This window comes from Rhinolophus sinicus, chromosome 2 (genome assembly GCF_057876585.1).
Source record: "Rhinolophus sinicus isolate RSI-liver-muscle chromosome 2, RSI-T2T, whole genome shotgun sequence".
In the NCBI taxonomy this organism is placed as follows: domain Eukaryota; kingdom Metazoa; phylum Chordata; class Mammalia; order Chiroptera; family Rhinolophidae; genus Rhinolophus; species Rhinolophus sinicus.
In genome coordinates, this window is record NC_142502.1 from 95,313,127 (window position 1) to 95,322,804 (window position 9,678).

At 58.1% G+C, this 9,678-nt stretch overlaps 2 protein-coding genes across 4 annotated transcripts; both read left to right on the plus strand.

Annotated features, from left to right (window-relative positions):
- The first annotated feature begins 10 nt into the window (after nucleotides 1-10).
- YIPF3 (Yip1 domain family member 3) lies at nucleotides 11-4,400 on the plus strand. Of its 2 annotated transcripts, XM_019738465.3 has the most exons (9): nucleotides 11-240; nucleotides 860-1,057; nucleotides 1,254-1,360; nucleotides 2,637-2,682; nucleotides 2,820-2,912; nucleotides 3,077-3,208; nucleotides 3,405-3,518; nucleotides 3,696-3,819; nucleotides 3,912-4,400. In XM_019738465.3, exons 1-9 carry the CDS (start codon nucleotides 160-162, stop codon nucleotides 4,058-4,060), a joined length of 1,044 nt encoding a protein of 347 aa, XP_019594024.3. In that variant the 5' UTR covers nucleotides 11-159; the 3' UTR covers nucleotides 4,061-4,400. The 2 variants fall into 2 exon arrangements, with proteins under 2 accessions (XP_019594024.3, XP_019594025.3); XM_019738466.3 differs by lacking the exon at nucleotides 3,077-3,208.
- A 1,171-nt stretch (nucleotides 4,401-5,571) lies between these two features.
- On the plus strand, nucleotides 5,572-9,311 carry LRRC73 (leucine rich repeat containing 73). Of its 2 annotated transcripts, XM_019738428.3 has the most exons (6): nucleotides 5,584-6,728; nucleotides 7,358-7,518; nucleotides 7,860-7,982; nucleotides 8,361-8,461; nucleotides 8,607-8,829; nucleotides 8,980-9,311. In XM_019738428.3, exons 1-6 carry the CDS (start codon nucleotides 5,890-5,892, stop codon nucleotides 9,048-9,050), a joined length of 1,518 nt encoding a protein of 505 aa, XP_019593987.2. In that variant the 5' UTR covers nucleotides 5,584-5,889; the 3' UTR covers nucleotides 9,051-9,311. The 2 variants fall into 2 exon arrangements, with proteins under 2 accessions (XP_019593988.2, XP_019593987.2); XM_019738429.3 differs by lacking the exon at nucleotides 7,860-7,982 and having other exon boundaries at nucleotides 5,572-6,728.
- The last annotated feature ends 367 nt before the right edge of the window (nucleotides 9,312-9,678 follow it).

Consider the following 9,678-nt stretch of genomic DNA (forward strand, 5'->3'; position numbering starts at 1 on the left):
GTTAGTTTAGGCCAAACATCCGGGTTTCTCATTTTTGCGTTCCGTCTGATCCCGCCTCCCTTTTGCCCCTGGACCTCTCCTTTCTTCAGGCCCACGTCTCTCCCACTCCTCCACGAGCGGGACTAGCGCAGGCTTCCGCGACGGGAGCCCTCGAGGGACATGGCAACTACGGCGGCGCCGGCCGGCGGCTCCCGAAACGGGGCTGGCCCAGAATGGGGAGGGTTCGAAGAAAACATCCAGGTAATGGCCCCAAGGCTTCAGCTGCCAGCTGCCCCAGGGTCGGCAGTCGTCCAGAAGTGTCGTGGGGACTCCCCCTCGGGGCCTGGAAGTCTGCTCCATTTGCAGCACTTTTTCTCTCCTTTGGCTCTTCGAGCACACACGAAAGTCAGTGGGACCAGTGATGACCAGAAAAGGCCAGACTTGTACTCCAGTCAGAGGGCCTCGGTCTCTGGGCCAACCCGCTCTTGCTTTCGGGACAAATTAGGAGGTCGGTCGGGGTGAGGCATGGCAGCGGGTGGGGGAGTAATGCACTGGCTGAAACCATACTGTGTGCACAGCCTTGCATGGGGGTTGGGAAAGACAAAGGAACTGGGCACATTTGCAGCCCTTTGAGACTTTGGTAGGGAAGGTAGGAGGAAGACATGTATGAAATATAGTGAGTGGTTTCCCAGGCGAGAAAAGAGAGCCAAACAAGACAGATTTTGAGAGCAAATGACGAGAAGAGTGGCACCATCTATGGTGATTCCAGGCCATATCCCCATCAGTGGAAGGACAAAGCCCCAAGTCCTGGGATGAACAGAGAAACACTTAATGGATGGAGCAGAAAGGGCCTGCACAGGAGGAGCTATTGTCTTCACAGGGCGGGGGTTCGGCTGTGATTGACATGGAGAACATGGATGATACGTCAGGCTCCAGCTTCGAGGATATGGGTGAGCTGCACCAGCGCCTGCGCGAGGAAGAAGTAGATGCTGATGCAGCCGCTGCTGAAGAAGAGGATGGGGAGTTCCTGGGCATGAAGGGCTTTAAGGGACAGCTGAGCCGGCAGGTGGCTGACCAGGTAAGCAAGACTGGATACCTGGCAGGTGGAAAAATCCACCTAGGAGGCCCCAGGTTCTGGAGTTGGTGTTGATGAAGGTCAGTCACCCCAGGTTGTCCAGTTAGAACCATGTAGAAATCCAACAGAAAATCAGCAACAGGACTGAGAGCCAAGAGTCTCACACTAGCCACCCACCCCGCCCGTCCTCTTTCTTCAGATGTGGCAGGCAGGAAAGAGACAAGCCTCCAGGGCCTTCAGCTTGTATGCCAACATCGACATCCTGAGACCCTACTTTGATGTGGAGCCTGCCCAGGTGCGAAGCAGGTGAGGACCCTTCTCCTGACGGAAGCTGCCCTCCTCACACCTCGTCCTTCAGAGGACAGAGACCAAGTCTTTAGACACCCGTCTTCATGACACCAGCAGCCTCCATCGTTGTACCTGTGCCCCAGCCACGCCATCCTGTCAGCATTCCTCCATGCTGGTAACACACCGCCTTCTTCCTCTTGTCCGTCTAGTAAGCTACTCCTCTTTGGTCAAAACCTAGCTCAAATGTCGCTTCCTTTTTTCCCCATTCCTCAGCCTCATCCCTAGTTTGTCCTTTCCTGGTGCTCCCGTATTGCTCTGCGCTTTCCCCTAATAAATAACACTTCAGCAGGGCTGTACTTTCTTATTCTTCAGTCTGTCTCCCCAGAGACCGCTTCAAAAGCAGGCTCTGTTTTGTTTATCTTTTTATTCCAAGCACCAGAACAGCCTCTGAATCAGAATATCGGTACATAGTTGTTGAATGATTTCAAAAGCTAGGATTAATCTTGGCTTGGTTCTTTGTTCAAACTTGAATGTAAGTCTTGCTTACCAGATACCCAGTGTACTCAGCAAGTACTTACTAAGCTTTTGCTCTGTGCCAGGTACTCTACTAGCTGTGTCTGATTTAGTGGTGAAGACAGATGAGAGCTCTGCTCTCGAGTGTAATTACAGTGTAGCACTCATTTGCTATGAAGGGACACATAGAAGGGACACTTGACCCAGAGTAGGTTTGAGGTGGAACAGGGCAGGTTTCACAGAGAAGGGTAAAATCCAGCCAAATTCGAAGGTATTTTTAGGAACTAGCCACTTAAGAGAACGGGGAAGTGGCTTGTACTTGTACTTGTATTGCTTCTGCCTGGAATTGTCACACCACTTCAAATGTATTTTAAGAAAATGCTCGGCAGTGCCTGGAGCAATTGTAAGCAGACAGAGGCAGGAGGCACACTGGTTCCCTCAAGTAACCTTCACTATTACAGTGTGGAATTCTGGGCATTCTCTGAAGTTTGCCTTTTAGAGGAGAGCATGTCAAATAGGTAAATTGTCAAGCCCTTTCCCAAGGCCCAGCAGGGCTCCCTGAGTTCATATTGCTGCTGCACCAGTCAGTACAGCATCAAAGCGTTGTCCGTCCTGGAAGTATTTTTAGGGGCAAGGAAGTGATCTCCTCATTCTCCCTTTACCATCCAGCATGTTCTCTGGAGTTAGAGAAGTGAGTGAGATTCAGGCCCTTGAGAACCTCATAGCCTCGTGCTGCCTCTGTCTGTGCTCATCTCTCCTCTCCTCTCCTCTCCTCTCCCAGGCTCCTGGAATCCATGATCCCCATCAAGATGGTCAACTTCCCCCAGGTGAATAGGGGGTGGCATGACTAGAAGAGCCAGGGGGAGGCACCAGATCAGAGGGTGGGGCCACCAGACAAACCTGGGGAGAAATCAGCAGAAGAGCCATTGTACCCTCCAGCCTGAATGAGTTGGTATATTGACAGAAAATCGCTGGTGAGCTCTACGGACCTCTCATGCTGGTGTTCACACTGGTTGCCATCCTCCTCCACGGGATGAAGACATCTGACACCATTATCGTAAGCAGGACAGAGGACTTTGGGGGGCCGGGGCGGGGCTGAACTGAGTTGAAAGCTACCCAAAGAGATAGTGGTGGAGTGAGTTAGAAGCAGCCCTGAGGACGGCCCTGGGTGAGGTTGAGACCATTGGCCTCCCAGGACTAAGTAGAGCCTTCACCCCACAGCGGGAGGGCACCCTGATGGGCACAGCCATTGGCACCTGTTTCGGCTACTGGCTGGGTGTCTCGTCCTTCATTTACTTCCTCGCCTACCTGTGCAACGCCCAGATCACCATGCTGCAGATGCTGGCGCTGCTGGTAAGGAGTCCAGCATGGTGGTGGGCAAGAGTGGTCTTACAAGAGTAGCCAGGCCTTGGTCTGCATCTGTGCTGGGGCCCCAGGGCCTGGAATGGAGTAAGCTGGCCGCTCGACCATTTATTTCTCAGGGTCTCCATGAGGGTCCAGAGGCCAGCCCGGCCTGAATGATTTTCCTCTCCACCATCCTCCTCCCTAGGGCTATGGCCTGTTCGGGCACTGCATTGTCCTGTTCGTCACCTATAACATCCACCTCCACGCCCTCTTCTACCTCTTCTGGCTGCTGGTGGGGGGGCTGTCCACCCTGCGCATGGTAAGCTGGGCAGGGGCTGTCCTCCTGGGGAGGTGGGGGAAGCAGCCCCGAGCGCAGGCAAAACCCCACAAACGGCTCTGAGTGGGACGCCAGAGCCCAAAGATGGTTCTGCTCTAGGGAGGAGTATCTTCCCCACACTGGAGCCAGGCCCTCTGAGCTGTATTCCTGTGGTTCTAGGTGGCAGTGTTGGTGTCCCGGACTGTGGGCCCCACGCAGCGGCTGCTCCTCTGTGGCACCCTGGCTGCTCTGCACATGCTCTTCCTGCTCTATCTGCATTTTGCCTACCACAAGGTGGTGGAGGGTAAGTGCCAGGAGGCCGGGGTGTGGGGAGGGGGCACAGCTGCCGAGGGTGGTGCCCCGCCAGCTCATGCTCACCTTCCATCTCCCTCGCAGGGATCCTGGACACCCTGGAGGGTCCCAACGTCCCACCCATGCAGAGGGTTCCCAGAGAGATCCCTGCCGTGCTCCCTGCTGCGAGGCTATCAGCTGTCGTGCTCAATGCCACAACCAAGGCCATCGCGGTGACCCTGCACTCACACTGACACCACCTGAAATCCTGGGCCAGCCCCGTCATCCCCAGCTGCGGAGTGGAGGACAATTAAAGAACAGTGCTGATGACATGTGTCTTTTTGATGGGGTCTGCAGCTGCCACAGAGCCGGAGCCACTTAAGCACCTCCTTTGATGCTGGTCGGGGCTTCCGAAGGGCACAAGGCCAGGAACTCGTGGCCAGGACTGCAGCGCTCTGCAGTCAGTGCAGAAAGTGGGTCAGCGCCCGGGAGGCCCTCTCACTACCCATCCCTTCCTTCCTCTTTATTTTTCCCACATTGTCTTGCTAAATATAGACTTGGTAATTAAAATATGGATTGAAGTCTGGAACTGCAGCTACCACTCCACTGGTCCTCCCTGCCCTCCTACTTCCTGTCCACTTTCCGGTTCTTCTGTCAGTGGTGGTATAACGTCTTGTTCCCTTATTTATACCCTCAGAACGTAAGGTGAGAAAGGCAGGATGAACGTGAGACAGCCCAGGCTACACTGAAGGCAGTGACTGAATATGGAACCTGTCCCCAGGGGCAGGGGACACCTGACCCATGGAGCAGCAGGGTGGCCTCAAACACAAGAACCATAATTCTGATGGAACAAAGCGCCCAGCTTGAGTCTGAGCTCAGGTGCACTCTTGGGACCACTAATGGAGCAATGACAATTGGACAAAAACTTCCAGATTCAACCCCATAGCATTACAAGACCCTTACGGACCTGGGCCATCATATAGGGATAATTTTCCTATGGGGAGCTCACATTCGAAGCCAAACTTGGCCTTGCCCTGGTTATACTGGGGCCAGAGGAACAAAACTCTGTTCAGGAGTTCTGTCCTTCCTCTTGAAGAATGCTGGTTACTCTTAAAAACCACCACCACCCATGCATAGCACCATCCACCCACCACCCATTTAATCTGCTCCACTTAACAGATGAACAGAGGGAATAGAATTTTTGACCTCTTCCCTGCACTTATGTTACTCATTAAAAAAAAAAATTATTACCCTAGTAAACCAAGTTCAGCATCTTTCCTTCCTAATAAAGGGACTAAAAGACGTGCCCTTCATTTGCCCAAGGTGACCTATGTTCTGTGTAGCCCCACACCATCACCAGTGGACAAAGTCCCAACAACACCGCCCACACTGCAGTGTGTCCTTCCTGAGGGCTCCAGCCCACTCTCCGTGGTCCCGTCTCCACTCCAGGCCGCTGATCCTGCCACTCCATTTATTTGGGCTACCCCAGTTTCAGGGCATCAGCTGTGCCCTGCGCACCTGGGGAAGGGGCGGCACCAGTACCCTGCATGTACCTGCGGCTCACCTGCCCCAGGGACCCTTTGGGAAGATTCCCCTGTGCCTGGTAATCCAGATTGCTTCTGCCCGGCCTGAACTCGCTCCATCGTGGCGAGGGGCACTCGGGGAAGTACTCGTGGGCTGGAATCCCTTCGCAAGACGTGCCTCCCGGCGCGGGGGCGCGGGGGCGGGGCGAGGCCCGGATTAAAGAACCCTGAAGATTTCCAAACGGGACCGGAGGGCGTGCCTGGGATTCAAGCGTTGGCACCTCGTTCCTCTGGCCCTTAGGAACGAGGAACGACGGGAGAACGGGCAAAAGAACGCGGTCAACGTCTCAAACGCCACCTCCAATTGACGTGCCTCCATTTTCCCCTCCGCACCCATGCCAGCCGCCGGCTCGATCCTGCTACCTACTTTCTACCTGTTTGGCCCCGCACCCAGGGGAAGAGCGTCCCCACGGCTCCTGAACCACCGGTGTGCGCAAACCTCGTGGGCCCGCATGGCCTAGGCAGGGGGCGGGGCGAGCGGTGGTGACGCGGCTGTTGCCATGGGAACTCACCGCCCGCTCCCGCGCAGGAGCCGAAGCCCAGGCTGCCGCCCGCCGCCGGCTGCCGGTCTGCCCGCTTTGGGCTCCTCTCTTTGCGGGCGCGGCAGGGAAAGCCAAGCTGGAGGAAGGGAGGGAGCAGATGCGGCCCCTGAGCGGGAACCAGTCCCGCGCGTCCTAAGCCGCGGCCCCTGCTGCAACGGCGACGGACAAGGACAAGCGCGGAGCAGCCCCCGGCCCGCCCCAGATCGCGCACCCCGGCCCGCGGCCCAGACACCGGCAGCACGGTCCGTCCCGGCGCCAGCGCCGCGCGGTCTCAGCCCGACCGGCGACCTCGGCGCCTCCGCCGCCCCGGCCAGCTCCGGCCCGGGCCCCGGCGCTCTTCGCCACCGCAGCCGCCGCCGTTCCCGCCGCCACCTCCGCGGCCGCCTGCGCCTCTGCCGCCGCCTCTGCCCCCGCTCCGGCCGCGACCCCTGCCCGGGCCCCGACCTCAGCCCCGACCCCTCCCGCGGCCCCGCCGACCTCGCCCACGTCCCGGGCCCCGGCCCCGGAGGCCCAGCCGTGGGCACGATGCTGCCCAGCTCCATCCAGATTTCGGGGGAGCCGCTGTCAGGCGCCGAGGTGCGGGACATCTGCCGCGGCCTGCGCGACAACGCCGTGCGCCTGCTCTCCCTGCGCGGCTGCCGCCTCTGCGACCGCGACTTCGGCCGCATCTGCCGGGCTCTGGCCGGGGCCACGTCCCTGGCGCAGCTCAACCTTAACCTGGGCGTCGTGTCCAGCCCCAGCCGCATCAAGCAGCTGGCGGAGGCGCTGCGGACCAACCGCTCCATCCAGTCCCTCTTGTGAGTGCGCCCCCTCGCAAGGGGGTCCCGGGCGCTGCACCCCTTCTCGCACTCACCTGCCACCTCCGCTTCCTCCACACCTTCATGTACCTCTTTCTACCAGCCTCCCTTCTCCGCCGTTACACACACCCCTCATCCCTCTGCCCACGCTTGCACAATACCCTCCAAGCGCATCCCTTCTCTCCAGACTTTGCACACGCAGCCCCACCCCCAAAGGAGATGGGATTTCCCCCTTTCCTGGCAGGGCACGTGTACCTCCCTCCTAATCACCCGCATTGACTTCTGGGGTCAGCGCCTCAATTCCCAGGACGGACGGAACACCCATCTGGGGACTAGACTCCTGCCCCTACATTCTGCCTCCTCAGGGACCCTAATCCACCCGCCCCCCCTCCTCTCTGCTCTGTCCTGGGTCCCAGTCCCTGCCCGAGAAAAGAAACCGAATTCCATTTCTACCTGTATTCCTTTCGAATCTAGAATTTTCTTTCTCTCTTCCCAAGGCCTCTCTCTCCCCAGTGCTGTGACTGAGTGCCCTCCTTACCTCTGGGGCTCACCTAATGGAAAGCACCCCCTCCCCCTCCAGATAGGGCTGATGACCGCAATAACCTCTGCTCTTTGGTCCCAACCCCTAGCCTGCATGGGAGCCCCCTGACAGATGCGGGGCTGGCCTTGCTGAACCCAGCCCTGGCGCTCCACCCTGCCCTTGTGGCCCTGGACCTGGGGGACTGCATGCTGGGCGATGAAGCCATCAACCTCATCTGTGGCCTCCTCCCCCCAGACGGGGCCAAGTCTGGTGAGCAGGGCCCTGCTGAGGGGCATGGGCTGGCGCAGCTTTGATGAAAAGCTAAGTGCAGAGGGCAGGGGGCGTGGCCCAGAGCTGAGGGCTCCGACAGTGTGGGTGAGAATGTTTTTAAATCCTCTCAGGAAGGAGAAGGATTAAGGGCTGAGCAGGATGGAGAATCTGGAACCAGGTTCCGGTGGGCAGGGAAAGCGTGGGTCTCGAATGGCCCTGAAGTTCTGTGGTGGGGGTGGGGTGACTCCAAGCCACTAGGGACACCTCAGAAACCCAGGGCAGGGTAGAGGCTTAAGGAGTGTCTGATCTCCATCCTGGCTTCTCCTTCTGATGTTGCCCAGGCTTGAAGGAGCTAACGCTGAGTGCCAATCCTGGCATCACCCCTAAGGGCTGGAGCCGCCTTGCCATTGCTGTGGCCCACAGCTCCCAGGTCCGCGTCCTCAACCTGGATTACAACCCCCTGGGTGAGGTTCAAGAAAACCCCCTTAGAGTCTCACCACCCACCCCCATCCCAGAACTTAGGACCATCGGTTGCCATGCTAACCCCCACCCTGGGGGAGGGAAGATGGAGGGAGGTCTGGGAGCTAGTAGAGGAGCCACCTGTGTGGGGGATCAGATGACCAACAGGTAGATCAAAGCACCCGTCACCACCGCTGGGCCTGGCTTGCTTCATGGGTTCACTCACCAACCACAGTGCTCCCTTCCTGGCCACCTATCAATTGTTTCCTGGCCTGGGGGTGGCAGCCAAGGCTGCTAGGGCAATGGGGAGGCTTTCAGGAGCAAGGGTTAGCAGGCCCGTGCGTGTATGCAGGTTTGTGCATGTGTGTGTGTTGTCTCCCCAGGTGACCATGTGGCAGGGATGCTGGCTGTCGCTGTGGCCTCCAGCCGCACCTTAGAGGTCCTGGACTTGGAGGGCACGGGGCTCACCAACCAGTCAGCTCAGGTGAGACATCTTCATGTTTGGGGAAGGCCGGAGGTAGGGGTGGGAGTTAGCCAGGGTGTCTGGACACACCGAAGGGGTGGCAGGATGGAGTCAGGGGGGCCACCTTAACTGTGTTTATCCTTTTCCGTACTCTTCTCCACGCCAGACCCTGCTGGACATGGTAGAAAATTACCCCACGGCTTTGCGGAGCCTGGTGTTAGCTGAGAACAGCATTAGCCCTGAGCTGCAGCAGCAGATCTGTGACCTCCTTTCTGAGGGAGAGGAGGAAGAAGAGGTGGCAGGAGGGTCCGGGGACACGCAGGAAGGAGTGAGGGGGCGGGAGCCTGCTGCCCACCAGAGAGGCAGCAGCTCCTGGATGTGCCCCAGTGGTAAGAGCCCTGTGGGTTGACCGGAGCCAGGTCTGAAGAGGCCTGGGAGCTGGGAGGGTGGGAATGGGAAACCGAGGCCATTTCTCTCCTATTTGTGGTGCCCAGTGGAGGGACGAGTGGCGCTCTGAAAACCCCTCTGCCCTTCCACAGATCCCAGCTCTCAGATGGTGCTAATGACGTCAGGACTCGGGGACAGTCTGTTGGCTGAGACGGAGATGTGACTCTGCACTTGGGTTTCTGTGCATCATTACATTTGTCTATGTCCGCAGCACCTTGCCCCAGATATCAGGGTCAGGCCCAGGGCTTGGGAGGGAGGGGGTGGCCCGGGGCTCTGGCAGCTCCGGGCAGTATGGTGGGAGGCTCTGGAAGCTGTGACTGAGCAACAGCCTTGGGGGTACTTGAACTCAAAGCAGTGGTTCTGGACTTGTTGGCAGGTCTGGCTGCAGCCCGCTGGCTCGGAAGAGATTTTATGAACTCTACAACCTGGCGTGTGTGGCTGTGGTCACTGGGGGCCGGCAGTAGGGGAGGAATTGGAAATACCACTAGGCACCTGTAGGGGGCAGTGCCGTCCCACAGCCAAAGTGTCCTCTGGCCCCCAAAAGTCCCAAACAGGTCTGGCTCAGGCTTAGGATCTGGGGTTCTGAGATGACATTTTACACAGGCCCCATAAGGATATAACTAAGGTAAAGAAGCCACCTCCAGAGCTGGTCTGGTCTGGACTCTACCTCAAGGGGAGACTCGGGGACCCTGTCAAGGCTCCTTGAGGTACACCTTCTTCCACTGCCTGATGCTCTGAGCCCAGGAAGCCCCAGGCAGAGTGGGGCACGGGAGTCACTAGCAAAGCGTAGG

Excerpts from the sequence above, each read along its gene's own strand:
- YIPF3 (XM_019738465.3), top strand. The coding sequence starts at position 160 with ATGGCAACTACGGCGGCGCCGGCCGGCGGCTCCCGAAACGGGGCTGGC. Across the intron at positions 2,683-2,819 it reads AGATGGTCAACTTCCCCCAG|AAAATCGCTGGTGAGCTCTA; the intron begins GTGAATAGGGGG and ends GTATATTGACAG. Across the intron at positions 2,913-3,076 it reads AGACATCTGACACCATTATC|CGGGAGGGCACCCTGATGGG; the intron begins GTAAGCAGGACA and ends TTCACCCCACAG.
- LRRC73 (XM_019738428.3), top strand. The coding sequence starts at position 5,890 with ATGGGAACTCACCGCCCGCTCCCGCGCAGGAGCCGAAGCCCAGGCTGC. Across the intron at positions 6,729-7,357 it reads CGCTCCATCCAGTCCCTCTT|CCTGCATGGGAGCCCCCTGA; the intron begins GTGAGTGCGCCC and ends CCCAACCCCTAG. Across the intron at positions 7,983-8,360 it reads CCTGGATTACAACCCCCTGG|GTGACCATGTGGCAGGGATG; the intron begins GTGAGGTTCAAG and ends TTGTCTCCCCAG.